The sequence below is a fragment of the Nerophis lumbriciformis genome, linkage group LG26, assembly GCF_033978685.3.
Source record: "Nerophis lumbriciformis linkage group LG26, RoL_Nlum_v2.1, whole genome shotgun sequence".
Taxonomy (NCBI): domain Eukaryota; kingdom Metazoa; phylum Chordata; class Actinopteri; order Syngnathiformes; family Syngnathidae; genus Nerophis; species Nerophis lumbriciformis.
In genome coordinates, this window is record NC_084573.2 from 2,818,840 (window position 1) to 2,846,788 (window position 27,949).

General features: G+C 36.0%; 1 protein-coding gene across 1 annotated transcript; it reads left to right on the forward strand.

The window, feature by feature from the left end:
• The first annotated feature begins 2,067 nt into the window (after positions 1 to 2,067).
• Positions 2,068 to 27,949, forward strand: pank2 (pantothenate kinase 2). Its single transcript, XM_061987665.2, has 7 exons — positions 2,068 to 2,488; positions 8,106 to 8,458; positions 15,768 to 16,021; positions 16,080 to 16,256; positions 23,450 to 23,573; positions 23,788 to 23,913; positions 23,979 to 27,949. The coding sequence occupies exons 1-7, from the start codon at positions 2,296 to 2,298 to the stop codon at positions 24,027 to 24,029; spliced, it is 1,278 nt and encodes a 425-aa protein (XP_061843649.1). The 5' UTR covers positions 2,068 to 2,295; the 3' UTR covers positions 24,030 to 27,949.

Here is a 27,949-nt window from a genome sequence, read left to right on the forward strand (position 1 = left end):
GTTGAATTTTGGTCATTTCCCAACCAATATTCTACAACACAAATACAACGTTGAAACAACATGCTTTTTGACGATGTTTAATCAAAGTTGGGTTCTGACTTTGATTTGACCGTTGTTATGCTACAACACAAATACAATGTTGAAACAATATGCTTATTGATTATGTTTAATCAATGTTGGATTCTGAGGTTGATTTGATTGTTGAATTTTGGTCATTTCCCAACCAATATTCTACAACACAAATATAACGTTGAAACAACATGCTTTTTGACGACGTTTATCATTGTTGGATTTTAACGTCGTTTTAACCATTGAATTTTGGTTGTTTCTCAACCAATATTCTACAACACAAATACAACGTTGAAACAACATGCTTTTTGACAAGGTTTATTCAATGTTGGGTTCAGACATTGATTTGATCATCGAATTTTGGTCATTTCCCAACCAATATTCTACAACACAAATACAACATTGAAACAACATGCTTTTTGACGACGTTTAATCAATGTTGGGTTCTGAGGTTGATTTGACCGTTTAATTTTGGTCATTTCCCAACCAATATTCTACAACACAAATACAACATGCTTTTTGACAACGTTTATTCAATGTTGGGTTGTGACGTTGATTTGATCATCGAATTTTGTTAATTTCCCAACCAATATTCTACAACACAAATACAACATTGAAACAACATGCTTTTTGATTATGTTTAATCAATGTTGGGTTCTGAGGTTGATTTGATTGTTGAATTTTGGTCATTCCCCAACCAATATTCTACAACACAAATACAACGTTGAAACAACATGCTTTTTGACAACGTTTATTCAAAGTTGGGTTCAGACGTTGATTTGATCATCAAATTTTGGTTGTTTCTCAACCATTATTCTACAACATAAATACAACATGCTTTTTGACGACGTTTAATCAATGTTGGTTTCTGAGGTTGATTTGACCGTTTAATTTTGGTCATTTCCCAACCAATATTCTACAACACAAATACAACGTTGAAACAACATGCTTTTTGACGACGTTCAATCAATGTTTGGTTCTGATGTTGTTTTGACTATTGAATTTTGGTTGTTTCTCAACCAATATTCTACAACACAAATACAACGTTGAAACAACATGCTTTTTGACAATGTTTAATCAATGTTGGGTTCTGAGGTTGATTTGACCGTTGAATTTTGTTTTTTTCCCAACACAAATACAACATGCGTTTTGATTGTTTAATCAATGTTGGATTCAGACGTTGATTTGGACCATTGAATTTTGGTTGTTTCTCAACCAATATTCTACAACACAAATACAACGTTGAAACATGCTTTTTGACGACGTTTAATCAATGTTGGGTTCTGATGTTGTTTTGACCATCGAATTTTAGTTGTTTCCCAACCAATATTCTACAACACAAAAACAACATTGAAACAACATAATTTTTGATAACGTTCAATCAATGTTGGGTTCTGATGTTGTTTTGACTATTGAATTTTGGTTGTTTCTCAACCAATATTCTACAGCACAAATACAACGTTGAAACAACATGCTTTTTGACAACGTTTAATCATGTTGTGACGTTGATTTGACCGTTGAATTTTGGTAATTTCCCAACCAATATTCTACAACACAAATACAACATTGAAACAACATGCTTTTTAAACAATGTTGGATTCTGACATTGATTTCACCATTGAATTTTGGTCATTTTCCCAACCAATATTCTACAACACAAATACAACGTTGAAACAACATGCTTTTTGACGACGTTTAATCAATGTTGGGTTCTGAGATTGATTTGACCGTTGAAATTTGGTCATTTTCCCAACCAACAACATGGATCCAACGTTAGACTTTGACGTCGTCTCAATTTACAAACACAACTTTTTTGCAACGTTGTCAGTTTTCAAGGACACTCAAGGTTGTAGCCAAGTCTTGTCCCTGTGGGGTTATTTAATGTTGATATTAAATTGCGTGGAAGGAATGAATGATGTGTATTGTGTGATGTCAAATTGGAAACATTCATGTTTTAAAGCATGACTTGAAAGGCTTGTCACACTATATTGTGTTAATGTTTATTAAACAAACAAAAAAAGGCTCTCATACCATGATTAGGCTTGTGATTGGTTGACAGGGCCTTCAATCATCCGATGGCTCCGCCCACCTTTAAGAGCCCACAGGAAGAAGGCGCCCCCCCCCCCCTCCCGCCTAATGTAGTTGTTAGCGCGGCAATTAGCCTCCTCCTTTGTCCGCCCAAACACAACAAACCCGCCTCTATGTCGTAAATTGGACACTTTTTTAATGGCGTACAACGGCCACCAGTGCGACGATGACACCGCCGAACAGGACGAGACGCCTGCGAAGCGGCCGCGCTCCGACGGAGCCGCGCCCGGCCGCCTCCGAAGCGACGCCGACGGACGCGCCTCCTCCTCCGGCTCCGTCTCCCACGCGACGCCGAGGCTTCAGAGCGACTCGGTGAAGAAGAGCAGGCCACGTAGGTGTCTAACCGGGGAAATGGAGTACTGTTTTGTTCTTTATTATGTAGACTTGACAGCGACATTAGAGATGTGAAAGGCAATAATAAAATGTAGCACATATGTTAATTTGGTGGGGGTTGGCTTTGTAAACGATGCGCGCAGTAATGGCTGCCGATGATGGCTTAATGTATTTATTAGCGTGATGTCTGGCAACAAGATGGCGTTTAGCACACTTTTGTAATGATGATGAGGATGTTTGCTTCATTTATGCTCAGTGTTGGCGCTAGCAATGTTCAACATGGGCTCCCCATCAACATGCTCAGTGTTGGCGCTAGGAATGTTCAACATGGGCTCCCCATCAAGTCATAAAAATAACATTTTTGGGGGTCCCACTTTTTTTTTTTTGGAAGCGCTTTGAAAAGAAATAATAAATTATCCTGTTATATCTCACATTATATATTGTAGTTTTGGAAAAAGGTTGTCATAAACCTTACATAATTCATTCAAAAAAAGAATACAAAAGAAAACAAATGTTTATGTAAATGTATGCATTCATTCTCTTTCTTCTTTCCTTCATGGATCTAAACTTTACCGCTGACGGTAGTTTTTTCTGTATTTTTTTTATTAAATAGTGACTAGGATGGCTAACTTTTACCTTGAAAATCAGCTTTTACCTTGAAAATCAGCTTTTATCTTGAAAATCAGCCATTGCTTTGAAAATAAGCTTTTACCTTGAAAATCAGCTTTTACCCTGAAAATTAGCTTTGACCCTGAAAATTAGCTTTTACCCTGAAAATTAACTTTTACCTTGAAAATAAGCTTTTGCCTTGAAAATTAGTTTTTACCTGAAAATCAGCTTTTTACCTTGAAAATCAGCTTTTGCCTTGTAAATCAGCTTTTACCTTGAAAATTAGCTTTTACCCTGAAAATTAGCTTTTACCTTGAAAATCAGCTTTTACCTTGAAAATTAGCTTTTACCTTGAAAATAAGCTTTTGCCTTGAAAATGAGTTTTTACCTGAAAATCAGCTTTTGCCTTGTAAATCAGCTTTTACCTTGAAAATCAGCTTTTACCTTGAAAATTTGCTTTTACCGGTACCTTGAAAATCAGCTTTTACCTTGAAAATCAGCCATTGCCTTGAAAATAAGCTTTTGCCTTGAAAATTAGTTTTTACCTTGAAAATCAGCTTTTACCCTGAAAATTAGCTTTTACCCTGAAAATTAACTTTTACCTTGAAAATCAGCTTTTGCCTTGAAAATCAGCTTTTACCTTGAAAGTCAGCTTTTACCTTGAAAATCAGCTTTTATCTTGAAAATCAGCCATTGCTTTGAAAATAAGCTTTTACCTTGAAAATCAGCTTTTACCCTGAAAATTAGCTTTTACCCTGAAAATTAGCTTTTACCCTGAACATTAGCTTTTACCCTGAAAATTAACTTTTACCTTGAAAATCAGCCATTGCCTTGAAAATAAGCTTTTACCTTGAAAATCAGTTTTTACCTTGAAAATCAGCCATTGCCTTGAAAATAAGTTTTGCCTTGAAAATCAGTTTTTACCTGAAAATCAACTTTTACCTTGAAAATCAGCTTTTATCTTGAAAATCAGCCATTGCTTTGAAAATAAGCTTTTACCTTGAAAATCAGCTTTTACCCTGAAAATTAGCTTTTACCCTGAAAATTAGCTTTTACCCTGAAAATTAGCTTTTACCCTGAACATTAGCTTTTACCCTGAAAATTTACTTTTACCTTGAAAATCAGCTTTTACCTTGAAAATCAGCCATTGCCTTGAAAATAAGCTTTTACCTTGAAAATAAGTTTTTACCTTGAAAATCAGCTTTTACCTTGAAAATTAGCTTTTACCCTGAAAATTAGCTTTTACCTTGAAAATCAGCTTTTACCTTGAAAATCAGCCATTGCCTTGAAAATAAGCTTTTGCCTTGAAAATTAGTTTTTACCTTGAAAATCAGCTTCTACCTTGAAAATTAGCTTTTACCCTGAAAATTAGCTTTTACCCTGAAAATTAGCTTTTACCCTGAAAATTAACTTTTACCTTGAAAATCAGCTTTTTCCTTGAAAATCAGCTTTTACCTTGAAAATCAGCCATTGCCTTGAAAATAAGCTTTTGCCTTGAAAATTAGTTTTTACCTTGAAAATCAGCTTTTACCCTGAAAATTAGCTTTTACCCTGAAAATCAGCTTTTACCTTGAAAATCAGCTTTTACCTTGAAAATCAGCCATTGCCTTGAAAATCAGCCATTGCCTTGAAAATTAGTTTTTGCCTTGAAAATCAGCTTTTACCCTGAAAATTAGCTTTTACCCTGAAAATTAACTTTTACCTTGAAAATCAGCTTTTACCTTGAAAATCACCCATTCCCTTGAAAATAAGCTTTTGCCTTGAAAATTAGTTTTTACCTGAAAATCAGCTTTTTACCTTGAAAGTCAGCTTTTACCTTGAAAATCAGTTATTGCCTTGAAAGCCATTGCCTTGAAAATCAGCTTTTACCTTGAAAATCAGTTATTGCATTGAAAGCCATTGCCTTGAAAATCAGCTTTTACCCTGAAAATCAGCTTTTACCTTGAAAATTAGCTTTTACCTTGAAAATGAGCTTTTACCCTGAAAATCAGCTTTTACCTTGAAAATCAGCTTTTACCTTGAAAATTAGCTTTTACCCAGAAAATTAGCTTTTACCCTGAAAATCAGCTTTTACCTTGAAAATAAGTTTTTGCCCTGACAATCAGCTTTTACCTTGAAAATCACCTTTTGCCGTGACAATCAGCTTTTACCCTGAAAATTAGCTTTTACCCTGAAAATTAACTTTTACCTTGAAAATCAGCTTTTGCCTTGAAAATCAGCTTTTACCTTGAAAGTCAGCTTTTACCTTGAAAATCAGCTTTTATCTTGAAAATCAGCCATTGCTTTGAAAATAAGCTTTTACCTTGAAAATCAGCTTTTACCCTGAAAATTAGCTTTTACCCTGAAAATTAGCTTTTACCCTGAACATTAGCTTTTACCCTGAAAATTAACTTTTACCTTGAAAATCAGCCATTGCCTTGAAAATAAGCTTTTACCTTGAAAATCAGTTTTTACCTTGAAAATCAGCCATTGCCTTGAAAATAAGTTTTGCCTTGAAAATCAGTTTTTACCTGAAAATCAACTTTTACCTTGAAAATCAGCTTTTATCTTGAAAATCAGCCATTGCTTTGAAAATAAGCTTTTACCTTGAAAATCAGCTTTTACCCTGAAAATTAGCTTTTACCCTGAAAATTAGCTTTTACCCTGAAAATTAGCTTTTACCCTGAACATTAGCTTTTACCCTGAAAATTTACTTTTACCTTGAAAATCAGCTTTTACCTTGAAAATCAGCCATTGCCTTGAAAATAAGCTTTTACCTTGAAAATAAGTTTTTACCTTGAAAATCAGCTTTTACCTTGAAAATTAGCTTTTACCCTGAAAATTAGCTTTTACCTTGAAAATCAGCTTTTACCTTGAAAATCAGCCATTGCCTTGAAAATAAGCTTTTGCCTTGAAAATTAGTTTTTACCTTGAAAATCAGCTTCTACCTTGAAAATTAGCTTTTACCCTGAAAATTAGCTTTTACCCTGAAAATTAGCTTTTACCCTGAAAATTAACTTTTACCTTGAAAATCAGCTTTTTCCTTGAAAATCAGCTTTTACCTTGAAAATCAGCCATTGCCTTGAAAATAAGCTTTTGCCTTGAAAATTAGTTTTTACCTTGAAAATCAGCTTTTACCCTGAAAATTAGCTTTTACCCTGAAAATCAGCTTTTACCTTGAAAATCAGCTTTTACCTTGAAAATCAGCCATTGCCTTGAAAATCAGCCATTGCCTTGAAAATTAGTTTTTGCCTTGAAAATCAGCTTTTACCCTGAAAATTAGCTTTTACCCTGAAAATTAACTTTTACCTTGAAAATCAGCTTTTACCTTGAAAATCACCCATTCCCTTGAAAATAAGCTTTTGCCTTGAAAATTAGTTTTTACCTGAAAATCAGCTTTTTACCTTGAAAGTCAGCTTTTACCTTGAAAATCAGTTATTGCCTTGAAAGCCATTGCCTTGAAAATCAGCTTTTACCTTGAAAATCAGTTATTGCATTGAAAGCCATTGCCTTGAAAATCAGCTTTTACCCTGAAAATCAGCTTTTACCTTGAAAATTAGCTTTTACCTTGAAAATGAGCTTTTACCCTGAAAATCAGCTTTTACCTTGAAAATCAGCTTTTACCTTGAAAATTAGCTTTTACCCAGAAAATTAGCTTTTACCCTGAAAATCAGCTTTTACCTTGAAAATAAGTTTTTGCCCTGACAATCAGCTTTTACCTTGAAAATCACCTTTTGCCGTGACAATCAGCTTTTACCTTGAAAATTAGCTTTCACCTTGAAAATGAGCTTTTACCCTGAAAATCAGCTTTTACCTTGAAAATTAGCTTTTACCTTGAAAATTAGCTTTTACCTTGAAAATTAGCTTTCACCTTGAAAATTAGCTTTTACCCTGAAAATCAGCTTTTACCTTGAAAATCAGCTTTTACCTTGAAAATTAGCTTTTGCCTTGAAAATAGGTTTTTGCCTTGACAATCAGCTTTTACCTTGAAAATCAGCTTTTACCTTGAAAATTAGCTTTTACCTTGAAAATCAGCCATTGCCTTGAAAATAAGTTTTGCCTTGAAAATACAGTTTTTACCTGAAAATCAGCTTTTACCTTGAAAATGTGCTTTTACCTTGAAAATTAGTTTTTGCCTTGACAGCCATTGCCTTGAAAATCAGCTTTTACCTTGAAAATTAGTTTTTACCTCAAATGAGCTTTTACCTTGAAAATTAGCTTTTACCCTGAAAATCAGCTTTTACCTAGAAAATTAGCTTTTACCTTGAAAATCAGCCATTGCCTGGAAAATAAGCCTTTACCTGAAAATCAGCTTTTTACCTTGAAAGTCAGCTTTTACCTTGAAAATCAGCTTTTGCCTTGACAATCAGCTTTTACCTTGAAATTTAGCTTTTACCTTGAAAATCAGCTTTTGCCTTGACAATCAGCTTTTACCTTGAAATTTAGCTTTTACCTTGAAAATTAGCTTTTACCTTGAATATTAGCTTTTACCCTGAAAATCAGCTGTTACCTTGCAAATCAGCTTTTGCCTTGAAAATCAGTATTTACCTTGAAAATTAGCTCTTACCCTGAAAATTAGCTTTTACCTTGAAAATTAGCATTTGCCTTGAAAATCAGTTTTTGCCTTGACAATCAGCTTTTACCTTGAAAATCAGCTTTTGCCGTGACAATCAGCTTTTGCCTTGAAAATCAGCTTTTACCTTGAAAATTAACTTTTACCTTGAAAATCAGCCATTGCCTGGAAAATAAACTTTTACCTTGAAAATCAGTTTTTACCTGAAAATCAGTTTTTGCCTTGAAAAACAGTTTTCAAGGTAAAAGCTGATTTTCAATGTAAAAGCTGATTTTCAGGTAAAAACTGATTTTCCGCGTCCCGGAATTTGCGCGTCCTTTGTGATTCGAATGCGTAAAAAGTGCGTTAGCGCCAACACGGCCAGCTAATGAGATGCAATAAAAGACTTGCCATGGACCCTGGGAGGTTCCATCAAGAACATCCTGTGAATGAAATGTAATCCGTGTGAATGCAGCCTTCCCCTGGTTCGGCATGGACATCGGCGGCACGCTGGTCAAGCTGGTCTACTTTGAGCCCAAAGACATCACGGCGGAGGAGGAGCAGGAGGAGGTGGAGAACCTGAAGAGCATCCGCCGCTACCTGACGTCCAACACGGCGTACGGCACCACGGGCATCAGGGACGTGCACCTGGAGCTCCAGGAGCTGACGCTCTGCGGCCGCACGGGAAACCTCCACTTCATCCGCTTCCCCACGCAGGACCTGCCCGCCTTCCTGCAGATGGGCCGCAACAAGCACTTCTCCAGCCTGCACACCAGCCTCTGCGCCACCGGGGGGGGCGCCTACAAGTTTGAGTCCGACTTTCGCACGGTTTGTGTCCATTCTTTTGTCCAAAAAAGCAAGATAATGTCCTCGCAATACAACTAAAACCACCACATAGACCAAATAACATTTGCTAAAAAGGTCTATTGGAATTATTTATCAATACAAGACTAAATAGTGTATTATAAGGACTATACAACATGGATAATACATTTTATTATATAATATTATTTTATTAAAACATAATACATTTACTTAGAACCATCCATCCCAGTACGTTTTTAAAAAGCAATTAATGAATATAATTTAAAGCAAATACATAAGAACAAAATGCAATTTCATAAAAATTTGCATTTTTAATGCTGAAAAGTCGATGCCGAACCAAAATGCTAACAGTCAGCTAGCGGTGGGTAACATAAAAATATAACAGTTAGCGTGTGTCAAGTACAGCAATGTATGACTTGGTTATATATACGGTCAAAAATATCAACAACAAAAAAAAGAAAGCTAACATGCTAACAGTTAGCATGCGTCAAGTGACTTCTGGAAAAATTGCCCAAAAAAAGCTAGCATTTTAATTTTAGCATGCTAACAGTCAGCACCTGTCAAGTACCAAAATATCAGACTCTGAGGTGTATGTCTGCGAAATTAGTTCAACATGCTAACAGTAAGCCGACGCCAGTTGCCAAAACAGGACTGTGAGGTTTATGTCTGAAAAATTTGCCCAAAATGCTAGCATGCTAACATATAACCAAGTATAACTTGGTTATATATACAGTCAAAAATATCTAAAAAAATAAAATAAAAAGCTAACAGTTAGCATGCTTCAAGTACCAACATTTGACTTCTGAAAAAAATTGCAGAAAAAAAAGCTAGCTTGTTAATTTTAGCATGCTAACAGTTAGCACCTGTCAAGTACCAAAATATCAGACTCTGAGGTGTATGTCTGCGAAATTAGTTCAAAAAGCTAACATGCTAACAGTGAGCCTACGCCAGTTGCCAAAACAGGACTGTGAGGTTTATGTCTGAAAAATTTGCCAAAAAAAGGTAGCATGCTAACATATAACCAAGTATAAGTTGGTTATATATACAGTCAAAAATATCGAAAAAAATAAATAAAAAGCTAACAGTTAGCATGCGTCAAGTACCAACATTTGACTTCTGAAAAAAATTGCAGGAAAAAAAAGCTAGCTTGTTAATTTTAGCATGCTAACAGTTAGCACCTGTCAAGTACCAAAATATCAGACTCTGAGGTGTATGCCTGCGAAGTTAGTTTAAAAAGATAACATGCTAACAGTGAGCCTACGCCAGTTGCCAAAACAAAATTTGCCAAAAAAGCTAGCATGCTAACAGATAGCCTCTGTCAAGTAATAAAATATCAGCCATTGAGGTGTATACCTGCAAAATTAGCTGAAAAGCTAGCATGTTAATGTCAACATGCTAACAGATAGCCTGCGCTAAGCACCAAAAAACATTAACATGTAATTTAAGCATGCTAACAGTTGGCACCTGGCAAGTACCAAAATATCAGACTCTGAGGTATATGCCTGTGAAATGGTTTAAAATGCTAACAGTTAGCAGGCGTCAAGTACCAACATAGGACTTCTGAAAAAATTACCCAAAAAAAGCCAGCATGTTAACAGTTAGCACCTGTCAAGTGCCAAAAATATCAGACTCTGAGGTGTATGCCTGCGAAATTAGTTTAAAAAGCTAACATGCTAACAGTAAGCATTTGCTAACTACCAAAAAATATGACTGGGGTTTATGTCTGAAAAATTTGCTAAGAAAAATGCTAACAGTTAGCATTTGTCAAGCACCAAAATATCAGACTCTGAGGTGTATGCCTGCGAAATTAGTTCAAAAAGCTAACATGCTAACAGTAAGCCTACGCCAGTTGCCAAAACAGGACTGTGAGGTTTATGTCTGAAAAATTTGCCAAAAAAGCTAGCATGCTAACATATAACCAAGTATAACTTGGTTATATATACAGTCAAAAATATCTAAAAAAAATAAAATAAAATAAAAAGCTAACAGTTAGCATGCGTCAAGTACCAACATTTGACTTCTGAAAAAAATTGCAGAAAAAAAAGCTAGCTTGTTAATTTTAGCATGCTAACAGTTAGCACCTGTCAAGTACCAAAATATCAGACTCTGAGGTGTATGTCTGCGAAATTAGTTCAAAAAGCTAACATGCTAACAGTAAGCCTACGCCAGTTGCCAAAACATGACTGAGGTTTATGTCTGAAAAATTTGCCAAAAAAGCTAGCATGCTAACATATAACCAAGTATAACTTGGTTATATATACAGTCAAAAATATCTAAAAAAAAATAAATAAAAAGCTAACAGTTAGCATGCGTCAAGTACCAACATTTGACTTCTGAAAAAAATTGCAGAAAAAAAAGCTAGCTTGTTAATTTTAGCATGATAACAGTTAGCACCTGTCAAGTACCAAAATATCAGACTCTGAGGTGTATGTCTGCGAAATTAGTTCAAAAAGCTAACATGCTAACAGTAAGCCTACGCCAGTTGCCAAAACAGGACTGTGAGGTTTGTCTGAAAAATTTGCCAAAAAAAGCTAGCATGCTAACATATAACCAAGTATAAGTTGGTTATATATACAGTCAAAAATATCTAAAAAAATAAATAAAAAGCTAACAGTTAGCATGCGTTAAGTACCAACATTTGACTTCTGAAAAAAATTGCAGAAAAAAAAGCTAGCTTGTTAATTTTTGCATGCTAACAGTCAGCACCTGTCAAGTACCAAAATATCAGACTCTGAGGTGTATGTCTGCGAAATTAGTTCAAAAAGCTAACATGCTAACAGTAAGCCTACGCCAGTTGCCAAAACAGGACTGTGAGGTTTATGTCTGAAAAATTTGCCAAAAAAGCTAGCATGCTGACATATAACCAAGTATAACTTGGTTATATATACAGTCAAAAATATCTAAAAAAAAAAAAAAAAAAAGCTAACAGTTAGCATGCGTCAAGTACCAACATTTGACTTCTGAAAAAAATTGCAGAAAAAAAAAGCTAGCTTGTTAATTTTTGCATGCTAACAGTTAGCACCTGTCAAGTACCAAAATATCAGACTCTGAGGTGTATGTCTGCGAAATTAGTTCAAAAAGCTAACATGCTAACAGTGAGCCTACGCCAGTTGCCAAAACAGGACTGTGAGGTTTATGTCTGAAAAATTTGCCAAAAAAGCTAGCATGCTAACATATAACCAAGTATAACTTGGTTATATATACAGTCAAAAATATCTATAAAAAAAAAAAAAAAAGTACCAACATTTGACTTCTGAAAAAAATTGCAGGAAAAAAAAGCCAGCTTGTTAATTTTTGCATGCTAACAGTTAGCACCTGTCAAGTACCAAAATATCAGACTCTGAGGTGTATGCCTGCGAAATTAGTTCAAAAAGCTAACATGCTAACAGTAAGCCTACGCCAGTTGCCAAAACATGACTGAGGTTTATGTCTGAAAAATTTGCCAAAAAAGCTAGCATGCTAACATATAACCAAGTATAACTTGGTTATATATACAGTCAAAAATATCTAAAAAATAAATAAATAAAAAGCTAACAGTTAGCATGCGTCAAGTACCAACATTTGACTTCTGAAAAAAATTGCAGAAAAAAAAGCTAGCTTGTTAATTTTAGCATGATAACAGTTAGCACCTGTCAAGTACCAAAATATCAGACTCTGAGGTGTATGTCTGCGAAATTAGTTCAAAAAGCTAACATGCTAACAGTAAGCCTACGCCAGTTGCCAAAACAGGACTGTGAGGTTTGTCTGAAAAATTTGCCAAAAAAAGCTAGCATGCTAACATATAACCAAGTATAAGTTGGTTATATATACAGTCAAAAATATCTAAAAAAATAAATAAAAAGCTAACAGTTAGCATGCGTTAAGTACCAACATTTGACTTCTGAAAAAAATTGCAGAAAAAAAAGCTAGCTTGTTAATTTTTGCATGCTAACAGTCAGCACCTGTCAAGTACCAAAATATCAGACTCTGAGGTGTATGTCTGCGAAATTAGTTCAAAAAGCTAACATGCTAACAGTAAGCCTACGCCAGTTGCCAAAACAGGACTGTGAGGTTTATGTCTGAAAAATTTGCCAAAAAAGCTAGCATGCTGACATATAACCAAGTATAACTTGGTTATATATACAGTCAAAAATATCTAAAAAAAAAAAAAAAAAAAAGCTAACAGTTAGCATGCGTCAAGTACCAACATTTGACTTCTGAAAAAAATTGCAGAAAAAAAAAGCTAGCTTGTTAATTTTTGCATGCTAACAGTTAGCACCTGTCAAGTACCAAAATATCAGACTCTGAGGTGTATGTCTGCGAAATTAGTTCAAAAAGCTAACATGCTAACAGTGAGCCTACGCCAGTTGCCAAAACAGGACTGTGAGGTTTATGTCTGAAAAATTTGCCAAAAAAGCTAGCATGCTAACATATAACCAAGTATAACTTGGTTATATATACAGTCAAAAATATCTATAAAAAAAAAAAAAAAAAAAAAAAAAGCTAACAGTTAGCATGCGTCAAGTACCAACATTTGACTTCTGAAAAAAATTGCAGGAAAAAAAAGCCAGCTTGTTAATTTTTGCATGCTAACAGTTAGCACCTGTCAAGTACCAAAATATCAGACTCTGAGGTGTATGCCTGCGAAATTAGTTCAAAAAGCTAACATGCTAACAGTAAGCCTACGCCAGTTGCCAAAACATGACTGAGGTTTATGTCTGAAAAATTTGCCAAAAAAGCTAGCATGCTAACATATAACCAAGTATAACTTGGTTATATATACAGTCAAAAATATCTAAAAAATAAATAAATAAAAAGCTAACAGTTAGCATGCGTCAAGTACCAACATTTGACTTCTGAAAAAAATTGCAGAAAAAAAAGCTAGCTTGTTAATTTTAGCATGATAACAGTTAGCACCTGTCAAGTACCAAAATATCAGACTCTGAGGTGTATGTCTGCGAAATTAGTTCAAAAAGCTAACATGCTAACAGTAAGCCTACGCCAGTTGCCAAAACAGGACTGTGAGGTTTGTCTGAAAAATTTGCCAAAAAAAGCTAGCATGCTAACATATAACCAAGTATAAGTTGGTTATATATACAGTCAAAAATATCTAAAAAAATAAATAAAAAGCTAACAGTTAGCATGCGTTAAGTACCAACATTTGACTTCTGAAAAAAATTGCAGAAAAAAAAGCTAGCTTGTTAATTTTTGCATGCTAACAGTCAGCACCTGTCAAGTACCAAAATATCAGACTCTGAGGTGTATGTCTGCAAAGTTAGTTTAAAAAGATAACATGCTAACAGTGAGCCTACGCCAGTTGCCAAAACAGGACTGTGAGGTTTATGTCTGAAAAATTTGCCAAAAAAGCTAGCATGCTAACATATAACCAAGTATAACTTGGTTATATATACAGTCAAAAATATCTAAAAAAAAAAAAAGCTAACAGCATGCGTGAAGTACCAACATTTGACTTCTGAAAAAAATTGCAGAAAAAAAAGCTAGCTTGTTAATTTTTGCATGCTAACAGTTAGCACCTGTCAAGTACCAAAATATCAGACTGAGGTGTATGTCTGCGAAATTAGTTCAAAAAGCTAACATGCTAACAGTAAGCCTACGCCAGTTGCCAAAACAGGACTGTGAGGTTTATGTCTGAAAAATTTGCCAAAAAAGCTAGCATGCTAACATATAACCAAGTATAACTTGGTTATACATACAGTCAAAAATATCTAAAAAAATAAATAAAAAGCTAACAGTTAGCATGCGTGAAGTACCAACATTTGACTTCTGAAAAAAATTTCAGAAAAAAAAGCTAGCTTGTTAATTTTTGCATGCTAACAGTCAGCACCTGTCAAGTACCAAAATATCAGACTCTGAGGTGTATGCCTGCGAAGTTAGTTTAAAAAGATAACATGCTAACAGTGAGCCTACGCCAGTTGCCAAAACATGTCTGAAAAATTTGCCAAAAAAGCTAGCATGCTAACAGATAGCCTCTGTCAAGTAATAAAATATCAGCCATTGAGGTGTATACCTGCAAAATTAGCTGAAAAGCTAGCATGTTAATGTCAACATGCTAACAGATAGCATGCGCTAAGCACCAAAAAACATTAACATGTAATTTAAGCATGCTAACAGTTAAAGTTAAGTTAAAGTACCAATGATTGTCACACACACACTAGGTGTGGTGAAATTTGTCCTCTGCATTTGACCCATCCCCTTGTTCACCCCCCTGGGAGGTGAGGGGAGCAGTGGGCAGCAGCGGTGCCGCGCCCGGGAATCATTTTTGGTGATTTAACCCCCAATTCCAACCCTTGATGCTGAGTGCCAAGCAGGGAGGTAATGGGTCCCATTTTTTTTATAGTATGGTATGACTCGGCCGGGGTTTGAACTCACAACCTACCGATCTCAGGGCGGACACTCTAACCACTAGGCCACTGAGTAGCAAGGTACTTGCTACTCTTGGTACTTTGGTACTTGCCAGATTAGCACCTGGCAAGTACCAAAATATCAGACTCTTTGAGGTATATGACTGTGAAAAGGTTTAAAATGCTAACAGTTAGCAGGCGTCAAATACCAACATAGGACTTCTGAAAAAAATTACCAAAAAAAAGCCAGCATGTTCATTTTAGCATGCTAACAGTTAGCACCTGTCAAGTGCCAAAAATATCAGACTCTGAGGTGTATGCCTGCGAAATTAGTTCAAAAAGCTAACATGCTAACAGTAAGCATTTGCCAACTACCAAAAAATATGACTGTGGGGTTTATGTCTGGAAAATTTGCTAAGAAAAATGCTAACAGTTAGCATTTGTCAAGCACCAAAATATCAGACTCTGAGGTGTATGCCTGCGAAATTAGTTCAAAAGCTAACATGCTAACAGCAAGCATTTGCCAACTACCAAAAAATATGACTGGGGTTTATGTCTGAAAAATTTGCTAAGAAAAATGCTAACAGTTAGCATTTGTCAAGCACCAAAATATCAGACTCTGAGGTGTATGCCTGCGAAATTAGTTAAAAAGCTAACATGCTAAGAGCAAGCATTTGCCAACTACCAAAAAATATGACTGAGGTTTATGTCTGAAAAATTTGTTAAACAAATGCTAACAGTTAGCATTTGTCAAGCACCGAAAATCATCGCACTTATTAAACTTGGTCCTATTTTGCTTACTGCCACTAGGGGGCGTAGCAGCTTCTTTTGGATTGTTGCACAGAGACAAAAATACAGATAATAACTATAACAACGGCCCTTAAGCATAACGTTGTGTGATGATAATAAAATACATGATTATTCTAACATCCATTGGGTGAAGAAGATGTCACATGATGTATTTTCTTCAGATGGCCGACCTGCAACTCAGCAAGCTGGACGAGCTGGACTGTCTGATCCGCGGCGTCCTCTACATCGACTCGGTGGTGTCCAGCGGCCCGTCCGAGTGCTACTACTTCGAGAACCCCGCCGAGCCGGAGGGCTGCGTCCAGAGGCCGTACACCCTGGAGAACCCCTATCCCCTGCTGCTGGTCAACATCGGCTCCGGCGTCAGCATCCTGGCCGTCTACTCTGAGAGCGACTACAAGCGCGTCACCGGGACCAGGTACCAGGGCATGACTCAACATGTAGGGAGCGGAGGTGAAGGTGGCTTTGTTTTGTAGCCTTGGAGGAGGAACCTTCCTGGGTCTGTGCTCCCTCTTGACGGGATGCTCCACGTTTGAGGAAGCTCTACAAATGGCATCGCAGGGCGAAAGCACCCGCGTGGACAAGCTGGTGCGGGACATCTACGGAGGAGACTACGAACGCTTTGGACTGCCAGGATGGGCGGTGGCCTCCAGGTACGCTAAACAAAAGATCTTCATCATTTAGCAATTAATTTTGTTTGTAACGCAAGTCAACATGAATGTGTGTACAGCATCTACTTATATGACCCAATCCAGACAACCCTCCCTAGTCATGGTGCAGAAAAAAAAAATCCACCGGCCCAAAATTTCAACAAACATGGTCACACATAACACATCCTGCTGCTCATTGAATTTTGTGGATATTATTTAAAAAAAAAACGTCCAATCCATCCGTCCATTTTCTACCGCTTGTCCCTTTGTAAAAAATGTATCAAAATTAAACCGGTTTAAATCCATTTACCAAAAAGTATCACAATATAGGTTTTATATTGTTTTTTTATATTGGTCAAATTGAACTTTGTGGATATTATTGTGTACAGTATTTATTTATATGACCCAATCCAAGCAACCCTCCCTAGTCATGGTGCAGAAAAAACAAATCCACCAATACAAATTTCAACAAACGTGGTCACACATAACACATTCTGCTCATTGAATTTTGTGGATATTATTAAAAAAAAAAAAAAAGTCCAATCCATCCATCTATTTTCTACCGCTTGTCCCTCTGTAAAAAATGTATCAAAATTAAACCGGTTTAAATCCATTTACCAAAAAGTATCACAATATAGGTTTTATATTGGTCATATTGTTTTTTTATATTGGTCAAATTGAACTTTGTGGATATTATTGTGTACAGTATTTACTTATATGACCCAATCCAAACAACCCTCCCTAGTCATGGTGCAGAAAAAACAAATCCACCAGCACAAATTTCAACAAACATGGTCACACATAACACATTCTGCTCATTGAATTTTGTGGATATTATTTTTTTTTTTAAACGTCCAATCCATCCATCTATTTTCTACCGCTTGTCCCTCAGCAAAAAATTGATCAAAATTACACCCGTTTAAATCCATTTACCAAAAAGTATCACAATATAGGTTTTATATTGGTCATATTGTTTTTTTTATATTGGTCAAATTGAACTTTGTGGATATTATTGTGTACAGTATTTACTTATATGACCCAATCCAAGCAACCCTCCCTAGTCATGGTGCAGAAAAAAACAAATCCACCAGCACAAATTTCAACAAACATGGTCACACATAACACATTCTGCTCATTGAATTTTGTGTATATATATATATTTTTTTAAGTCCAATCCATCCGTCCATTTTCTACCGCTTGTCCCTCTGTAAAAAATGCATCAAAATTAAACCGGTTTAAATCCATTTACCCAAAAGTATCACAATATAGGTTTTATATTGGTCATATTGTTTTTTTATATTGGTCAAATTGCACTCTGTGGATATTATTGTGTACAGTATTTACTTATATGACCCAATCCAAGCAACCCTCCCTAGTCATGGTGCGGAAAAAACAAATCCACCAGCACGAATTTCAACAAACATGGTCACACATAACACATTTTGCTCATTGAATTTTGTGGATATTATTTTTTTTAAAAACGTCCAATCCATCCGTCCGTTTTCTACCGCTTGTCCCTCTGTAAAAAATGTATCAAAATTAAACCGGTTTAAATCCATTTACCAAAAAGCATCACAATATAAGTTTTATATTGGTCATATTGGTTTTTTATATTGGTCAAATTGAACTTTGTGGATATTATTGTGTACAGTATTTACTTATATGACCCAATCCTAACAACTCTCCCTATTCATGGTGCAGGAAAAAAAAATCCACCAGCACAAATTTCAACAAACATGGTCACACATAACACATTCTGCTCATTGAATTTTGTGGATATTATTTAAAAAAAACAAAAACGTCCAATCCATCCATCCATTTCCTACCGCTTGTCCCTCAGCAAAAAAGTAATCAAAATTACACCCGTTTTAATCCATTTACCAAAAATGATCACAATATAGGTTTTATAATGGTCATATTGGTTTTTTTTGGTCAAATTGAACTTTGTGGATATTATTGTGTACAGTATTTACTTATATGACCCAATCCAAACAACCCTCCCTAGTCATGGTGCAGAAAAAACTAATCCACCAGCACAAATTTCAACAAACATGGTCACACATAACACATTCTGCTCATTGAATTTTGTGGATATTATTAAAAAAAAAAAAAGACCAATCCATCCATCCATTTTCTACCGCTTGTCCCTCAGCAAAAAATTTATCAAAATTACACCCGTTTGAATCCATTTACCAAAAATGATCACAATATAGGTTTTATAATGGTCATATTGGGTTTTTTTTGGTCAAATTGAACTTTGTGGATATTATTGTGTACAGTATTGACTTATATGACCCAATCCAAACAACCCTCCCTAGTCATGGTGCAGAAAAAACTAATCCACCAGCACAAATTTCAACAAACATGGTCACACATAACACATTCTGCTCATTGAATTTTGTGGATATTATTAAAAAAAAAAAAAGACCAATCCATCCATCCATTTTCTACCGCTTGTCCCTCAGCAAAAAATTCATCAAAATTACACCCGTTTGAATCCATTTACCAAAAATTATCACAATATAGGTTTTATATTGGTCATATTGTTTTTTTATATTGGTCAAATTGAACTTTGTGGATATTATTGTGTACAGTATTCACTTATATGACCCAATCCAGACAACTCTCCCTAGTCATGGTGCAGAAAAAACAAATCCACCAGCACAAATTTCAACAAACATGGTCACACATAACACATTCTGCTCATTGAATTTTGTGGATATTATTTTTTTTTTAAAACGTCCAATCCATCCGTCCATTTTCTACCGCTTGTCCCTCTGTAAAAAATGTATCAAAATTAAGCCGGTTTAAATCCATTTACCAAAAGCATCACAATATAAGTTTTGTATTGGTCATATTGGTTTTTTATATTGGTCAAATTGAACTTTGTGGATATTATTGTGTACAGTATTCACTTATACGACCCAATCCAAGCAACCTTCCCTAGTCATGGTGCAGGAAAAAACAAATCCACCAGCACAAATTTCAACAAACATGGTCACACATAACACATTCTGCTCATTGAATTTTGTGGATATTATTTTTAAAAAAACCGTCCAATTCATCCGTCCATTTTCTACCGCTTGTCCCTCTGTAAAAAATGTATCAAAATTAAACCGATTTAAATCCATTTACCAAAAAGTATCACAATATAGGTTTTATATTGGTCATATTGGTTTTTTATATTGGTCAAATTGAACTTTGTGGATATTATTGTGTACAGTATTTACTTATATGACCCAATCCTAACAACCCTCCCTATTCATAGTGCAGGAAAAAAAAATCCACCAGCACAAATTTCAACAAACATGGTCACACATAACACATTCTGCTCATTGAATTTTGTGGATATTATTTTTAAAAAAAACGTCCAATCCATCCATCCATTTCCTACCGCTTGTCCCTCAGCAAAAAATTAATCAAAATTACACCCGTTTAAATCCATTTACCAAAAATTATCACAATATAGGTTTTATATTGGTCATATTGTTTTTTTGTATTGGTCAAATTGAACTTTGTGGATATTATTGTGTACAGTATTTACTTATATGACCCAGTCCTAACAACCCTCCCTAGTCATGGTGCAGAAAAAACAAATCCACCAGCACAAATTTCAACAAACATGGTCACACATAACACATTCTGCTCATTGAATTTTGTGGATATTATTAAAAAAAAAAAAAGACCAATCCATCCATCCATTTTCTACCGCTTGTCCCTCAGCAAAAAATTAATCAAAATTACACCCATTTAAATCCATTTACCAAGAGGTGTCACAATATAGGTTTTATATTGGTCATATTGGTTTTTCATATTGGTCAAATTGAACTTTGTGGATATTATTGTGGACAGTATTTACTTATATGACCCAATCCAAGCAACCCTCCCTAGTCATGGTGCAGAAAAAACAAATCCACCAGCACAAATTTCAACAAACATGGTCACACATAACACATTCTGCTCATTGAATTTTGTGGATATTATTAAAAAAAAAAAAAAGACCAATCCATCCATCCATTTTCTACCGCTTGTCCCTCAGCAAAAAATTAATAAAAATTACACCCGTTTGAATCCATTTACCAAAAATTATCACAATATAGGTTTTATATTGGTTATATTGTTTTTTTTTATTGGTCAAATTGAACTTTGTGGATATTATTGTGTACAGTATTTACTTATACGACCCAATCCAAGCAACCCTCCCTAGTCATGGTGCAGAAAAAACAAATCCACCAGCACAAATTTCAACAAACATGGTCACACATAACACATTCTGCTCATTGAATTTTGTGGATATTATTAAAAAAAAAAACGTCCAATCCATCCATCCATTTTCTACCGCTTGTCCCTCTGTAAAAAATTTATCAAAATTAAACCGGTTTAAATCCATTTACCAAAAAGTATCACAATATAGGTTTTATATTGGTCATATTGGTTTTTTATATTGGTCAAATTGAACTTTGTGGATATTATTGTGGACAGTATTTACTTATATGACCCAATCCTAACAACCCTCCCTATTCATGGTGCAGAAAAAACAAATCCACCAGCACAAATTTCAACAAACATGGTCAGACATAACACATCCTGCTCATTGAACTATGTGGATATTATAAAAAAAAACATCCAGGTTGGCAAGTATGATATATGTGTCTGTATGTATATATATATATATATATATATATACATATGTGTAAATGTGTGTGTATATGTATATATGTGTGTATATTAGGGGTGTGGGAAAAAATCGATTCGAATTCGAATCGCGATTCTCCCGTTGTGCGATTTCCGAATCGATTCTCATTTTAAAAAAAAATCGATTTATTTATTTATTTATTTTTATTTATTTTTTTAATTAATCAATCCAACAAAACAATACACAGCAATACCATAACAATGCAACCCAATTCCAAAAGCAAAGCCGAGCCAGCAACACTCAGAAGTGCAATAAACAGAGCAATTGAGAGGAGACACAAACACCACACAGAACAAACCAAGTAGTGAAACAAAAATGAATATTATCAACAACAGTATCAATATTAGTTACAATTTCAACATAGCAGTGATTAAAAATCCCTCATTGACATTATCATTAGACATTTATTAAAATAAAAAAAAGAACAATAGTGTCACAGTGGCTTACACTTGCATCACATCTCATAAGCTTGACAACACACTGTGTCCAATATTTTCACAAAGATAAAATAAGTCATATTTTTTGTTCATTTAATAGTTAAAACAAATGTACATTATTGCAATCAGTTGATAAAACATTGTCCTTTACAATTATAAAAGCTTTTTACTCTGCTTGCATGTCAGCAGACTGGGGTAGATCCTGCTGAAATCTATGTATTGAATGAATAGACAATCCTTTTGAATCGGGAAAAAAAAATCGTTTTTGAATCGAGAATCGTGCTGAATAGAGGGGAAAAAAAATCGATTTTGAATCGAATCGTGACCCCAAGAATCGATATTGAATGGAATCGTGGGACACCCAAAGATTCGCAGCCCTAGTGTATATGTATATACAGTGTTTCCCACAGGACAGGCATCTATTTGTGGTGGTGTGGTCGGGGGGTGGCGGCGGCAGCGGCGATGACAAAGAAGAACGCGGAGTTGGAATATAATTACAACATTTTATGTACATATTTATATACAGATTTGAACAATTAGTGATTCACTGAAATATATTTATTAATTGTGGTTCTTACAAAAAATATATCTTATAAAATATAAAAGCTAAAATGTCTCTTAAAGCTCTGCCCCTTTAATTAGTGCATACTAAATAATTTTACTTTAGCCTACTACTACAACCATATTATTTACCAGCAACATGAAGTGAAACAGAGGCAGAGGTGTCCTGCCACAGTCAGTCAACCTCCTCCTCCTCCTCCTGCTGCTGCTGAACAGGTCGCACCTGTGGTCCGGACTGTAGGCCTACCTCCTCTCCAAGTCGAGCCCTTTTCGGCCGTTGAAAATATTTTTCTATACATCATCTGTGTGAAGGAGTGAACATCCAACATTAGAATTTATTACTAACGAGCAGAAGCGCTCTATGTACAGTGCCGTCTAACCTTAAGCGGCAACAGCTCAACACATGCAGGGTTCAACGTTAAGGTTTTTTTCTACTTGCCCGACTTCTCAAATCTACTTGCCCCAATATTTTTACTTGTCCTGTCTAGGTTTTTTTCTGGCTCTGTAGTGCTCATGGCTTATATCTTACTAAAATTCTTCCCGTTGACTATTTACAACACTACACAGTATTTATTATTATTATCTATAATTACATTTAAATGGCATTGCATACATGTAAAATTAAATGCTATTTCACATTATTTGACCAGTAGCAGTTACACTCATCTGAACAGGTCAGCCACCTGTTTAAAGCCCGATCACAGTTGAAATCTTGAAATGAAGGGCCTTTAATGGCCAAAACTTTAACCTGGACAACATTTTAACAGCTGCTTGGCTCAGATTTTATTCTTTTCATTGCATTCACATGCTGCAGTGGACAGTGGACAATTTAGCTTCAGTCCACGTGTGTTTATTGACAACAGGGTTATAACCTGGACACGTTAGCTCGTCGGTATGAAAACACGTGACTGTTACTACGTGCATGAAGCAGCGTCAGGCTGCTCACCGTCAGTGAAACGCTCGGTGAAATCGCGGATTAACGTTAAATATATGACGAGCCGCGAGCGATGCAGCTATAACCTATCTACCTATATTACCCTCGTATTTTGATCCCGTCCGTCCCTCTTCTTCTTCTTCTTCTTCTGCTTCTGGCCCACCAAGTGAATTAAGTGCTATTGGCGGAGTTACAATGCATAGTAGGCTACCGCCACCTACTGCACCGGAGTTGTAGCTACAAGCAACATTCACAGACAGTCCCATTGCTTTTATGAGCGGTCGAGCGAGTCAAAAGCCGAAAAATCCATTTGTGGCGGATGTAATTATTTCGTGGCGGGCCGCCACAAATAAATGAATGTGTGGGAAACACTGATATATAAATGTGTGTATATGGGTTACTGAGATAATTACATGAAATATTTTAACACAATGAGTCAAAAAGCTTGCATTATGAGGAAAACTGCTCAGTCAGCATTTTAACAACAGGGCAGCAAATGTAACACAGCTGCATCAGCATCTAATCGTAGAAGTGGCGTTTCATTTTTGTTCGCTTTTTGTCCCGCCAGTTTCGGCAACATGATGTCCAAAGACAAGCGGGAGTCCGTGTCCAAGGAGGACCTGGCCCGAGCGACGCTGGTCACCATCACCAACAACATCGGCTCCATCACCAGGATGTGCGCGCTCAACGAGGTCAGTGGGCGTTTGGGACACCAACCGGCGGCCGAGGAACGGCGGCCTTGGCGTTGTTCCGCGCGCGTTCAGCCTCTTTACTGTGCTGCCTTGTGGCGTCTAGATCAAGCAGCATTGTACAGGGCTATGAAGGCGCCAGGAGATGAGCCACGTCTTACAACTTAAGTCATGAACAAATGGGCGGAGCTTAATAACCACTGTCTCGCCGTTGAAGAACATCGAGCGCGTGGTGTTTGTGGGGAACTTCCTGAGAGTCAACACGCTCTCCATGAAGCTGCTGGCCTACGCCATGGACTACTGGTCCAAAGGTCAACTCAAGGCTCTCTTCCTGCGCCACGAGGTGAGCAACATGGCTGCCCAGACTTTCCCTTGGTGACGCCTGACCGGTCTGCGCTTCGTCTCTAGGGTTACTTTGGAGCCGTGGGAGCACTTCTGGAGCTGCTGCATCCGTCCTGAGGCATCTGGAAGAAGGTCCTCCAACCAGCACTTTACTCTTTATGGTCCACAGTCACGAGGGACAAGGTGACCCACGTCCCGCTCCCTGGCAGGGGGTGTCCAAACCTTTCCCAGCCAGAAGCACCAGGTCCACGTTGATACAATTTGTATATTAAAGATGCTAAATGAATCCACTGTAGGTGAAAATATGCCAAGTTATTACAGGTGGCGATGCAAATGAATGTAATATCATGGCGCTAATCAATCATTAGATTTTTAACAAATATCCCCAAACTTGTCTCACTCGTTAATGCTGCGCAATTATAGTTTTTATGTGACAACGTTTATGGTTTTATATTAACATGTTATTAATCATAACTACTATGTCAACATCTCCCCAAACCTGTCCTATACGTTTGTGCTGCAAAAAAAACAAAAACTATTATAGTTATAATAATAATTAAAGCTGCAAGCAGCGTTGGTCGGGCCCGCATATTTGGCAGGTGCTAGTCCTAAGTGTCCCAATACTTTTGTTCAGTTTTCGTCATAAGTGTCCCAATACTTTTGTCTACTTTTATTCCGAATTGTCCCAATACTTTTGTGTAGTGTACCTACCTTGTCTGCATTGTGTGGGCACGCTGGTGCTTCCTGCTTTTAAGCAGCCTTCTTGAAAAAACAGCAGCATCAGCGCAGCGGCTCTTTGAAGGCTCATAAAATCAAAACCGGAGCCGGTATTAAAACTGTTTCGATAACTTTTAATCAGAAGGGTTCAATCTCTGTCCTGTGTTAGTTTGAAGCCGAAACGACAAACACGCTCAGAGGAGATAATGTTTGAAGAAAGGTGACCGGTTTTTACAAAAATGTTGTGTTGAAGGGGGAATAGCAAACTTCCTGTAGATTTTTGCTGGGGGTTGTCAATTTATGAAATGTAGGGCTAAGTGAGACCTACATAGAGGTTTTTGTTTCATGTCTCTCCGACCTTCCCAGTGGGAGTTACAGGCAGTTTTGTCAGTTTTTTCTTCCGAGGAGCAGTTTTTTTTGCGTTTTAGTAAAAAATTGCAGTAGAGCGCAATTTTGAGATTTGGGGTTAGTTTTTTTTTTTAGATCGCAATGTTTGCCAGTCCTGATGTGTGCGTTCAGTTTGGTGAGTTTTGAAGCAAAAGTTACTGTTTTTAGTACTTTTTTGTCTTGAGGGGGGAATTGCCAACTTCCTGTTGATTTTTGCCCGAGAATATGCTATTATGTAATCTAGGTCTAAGTCAGACCTACATAAAGGTTTTTGTTTCATGTCTCTCCGACCTTCCTAGTGGGAGTTACAGGCAGTCTAGTTTTTTTTTTTCGTAGGGGGCGCTAGAGCGCAATTTTGAGTTTTGAGGTTTGGTTTTTTGCTAAAAAGTTTTGCCGTATGTTACTGATGTGTGTGTAAAATTTGGTGAGTTTTGAAGTATGTTAAGGGGGTCAAATTACAGCGCAAAGTTGCGGAAGAATAATAATAATAGTAAACGATCGAAAAACAATAGGGTCCTCTGTCCCATTGTAAAAGGACTCCCTTCGGGATTCCTTTTACAATGGGCCATGCGGGCCCTAATAATAATAGATTTTATTTGTAAAAAGCACTTTACATTGAGCAAACAACCTCAAAGTGCTACAGTGTATTAAAATGAATAAATAAATACAAATAAAAACTAGAACAGCCTAATAGCTAGAACTAGTATACATGTATCTAAAAAAAGAAGGGTTTTTAAGCCTTTTTTTAAAAGCATCCACAGTCTGTGGTGCCCTCAGGTGGTCAGGGAGATCGTTCCACAGACTGTTAAATTTGTATTCATAACCAGCTCCATAAAACATTTAATAACTTAAAAACTATAATAGTTTGACCAAAAATGTTTGCAGCACAAAGTTATGATTGCTACCACAATAATTACACATTAGTACCGTCAAATAGTAACTTAAAAAAAGTAAAAGCACAAATGGAAAAATTTTGCAGCACAAACGAATGGGATAAGAAGATTTAAAAAATGTTTACTTAAAAACCGTAACGGCAAAAAATAATTTTTTTCCGGCACAAATGAATAGGACAAGTTGGGGAGTTATTGGCATAGTAGGTGTCTAGTTATGATTAATACCACATTAATTACACGTTAATACCATAAAACATTCACTTAAAAAACGTAAAAGTGCAAATGAACATTTTTGCAGCACAATCGAATGGGTTAGGACATTTTTGACATAGGGTCTAGTCATGCTATTAATATGTTGAGCATTGAGCAAATTGAACTTTGAGCAAACAACCTCAAAGTGCAAAAATGTATTTAAAAAAAAAAAAAGATAATAAAAATAAAAACTAGAACAGCCTAATCGGTAGAACTAGTATGCATGTATCTATAAAAAAAAGAAAAAAAAAAAGCCTTTTTTAAAAAGAAGGGTTTTTAAGCCTTTTTTAAAAGCATCCACAGTCTGTGGTGCCCTCAGGTGGTCAGGGAGAGTGTTCCACAGACTGTTAAATTTGTATTCATAACCAGCTCCATAAAACATTTAATAACTTAAAAACTATAATAGTTTGACCAAAAATTATAACAAAAAGTTATGATTGCTACCACAATAATTACACATTAATACGGTAAAATAGTAACTTAAAAAAAGTAAAAACACAAATGGAAAATTTTGTGGTACAAACGAATGGGACAAGTTTGGGGAGGTTTTGACATAGTTAGGGTCGAGTTATGATTAATAACACGTCAAGTACATGTTAATAATTTTAAAACTATAATAGTTAGACCATAACATTTTTCAGCATAAATAATTAGGACATGTTTGGGGAAATTTTGACAGTTAGGGTGGAGTTATGATTAATAACCTGTCAAGTACATGTTAATTATTTAAAAACTATAATAGTTAGACCAAAACATTTTGCAGCATACGGTAAATAAATAGGACGAGTTTGGGGAGATTTTGACATAGTTCGGGTCGATTTATTATTAATAACCCGTCAAGTACATGTTAATAATTTTAAAACTATAGTAGTTAGACCAAAACATTTTGCAGCATAAATAAATAGAACAAGTTTGGGGAGATTTTGACATAGTTCGGGTCGATTTATTATTAATATCCCGTCAAGTACATGTTAATAATTTTAAAACTATAGTAGTTAGACCAAAAAATTTTGCAGCGTAAATAAATAGGACAAGTTTGGGGAGATTTTGACAGTTAGGGTTGAGTTATGATTAATAACCTGTCAAGTACATGTTAATTATTTAAAAAATACAATAGTTAGACCAAAAAATTTTGCAGCATAAATAAATAGAACAAGTTTGGGGAGATTTTGACATAGTTCGGGTCGATTTATGATTAATAACACGTTAATAATTTAAAAACTATTAATAGTTGCACCAAACACTTTTGAAGCATGAATGATTAGGACAAGTTTGGGGGGCCAACTTGACCCAGGTGCACTTTGGACACCCCTGGTCTGGTCTTTGATTGACAACAGTCATCACGATGAAGTGTAGCAAACAAAGGTCAGCCATGACGCTTCCTCCTCCCAAATAAGACAAAAGGACACAGAACAGGATCACCCAAAAGAAGTCCACCAGACACTGGATTTGTGCTCTCGCCATGAGGTTTTATGTTACTGCGGTCGTCACGGTTACGGCATCTCGATGTTTACTGCGTCTTTTCTCAACCGGTCTTTTTTGTGTCTTTTATGGACTGGCTAGGCACATTTAACGGTACACACACACACGTGTCGGTTTTATGGACACGCATTGTCCCGTTAACTCCATTTTCATCGTCAAATGTTAAGTGCCTGCCTGATGCTTTCACGTTATTTGCAGCGACAATCACTTTTTTTACTGTGACTTTTAAAAGACAAAAGCTTTTATTTCTAGTTCAGATTTGGCATTGAAATGCCATTATTCCAGAATAAATGTTACCACTTTTTA

What these genes read in the sequence shown, in the direction of transcription:
- pank2 (XM_061987665.2), top strand. Translation starts at nt 2,296, where the DNA reads ATGGCGTACAACGGCCACCAGTGCGACGATGACACCGCCGAACAGGAC. An exon ending in AAGCGCGTCACCGGGACCAG is followed by an intron (nt 16,022 to 16,079) that starts GTACCAGGGCAT and finishes TTTGTTTTGTAG; the next exon opens with CCTTGGAGGAGGAACCTTCC. An exon ending in GGATGGGCGGTGGCCTCCAG is followed by an intron (nt 16,257 to 23,449) that starts GTACGCTAAACA and finishes TTGTCCCGCCAG; the next exon opens with TTTCGGCAACATGATGTCCA.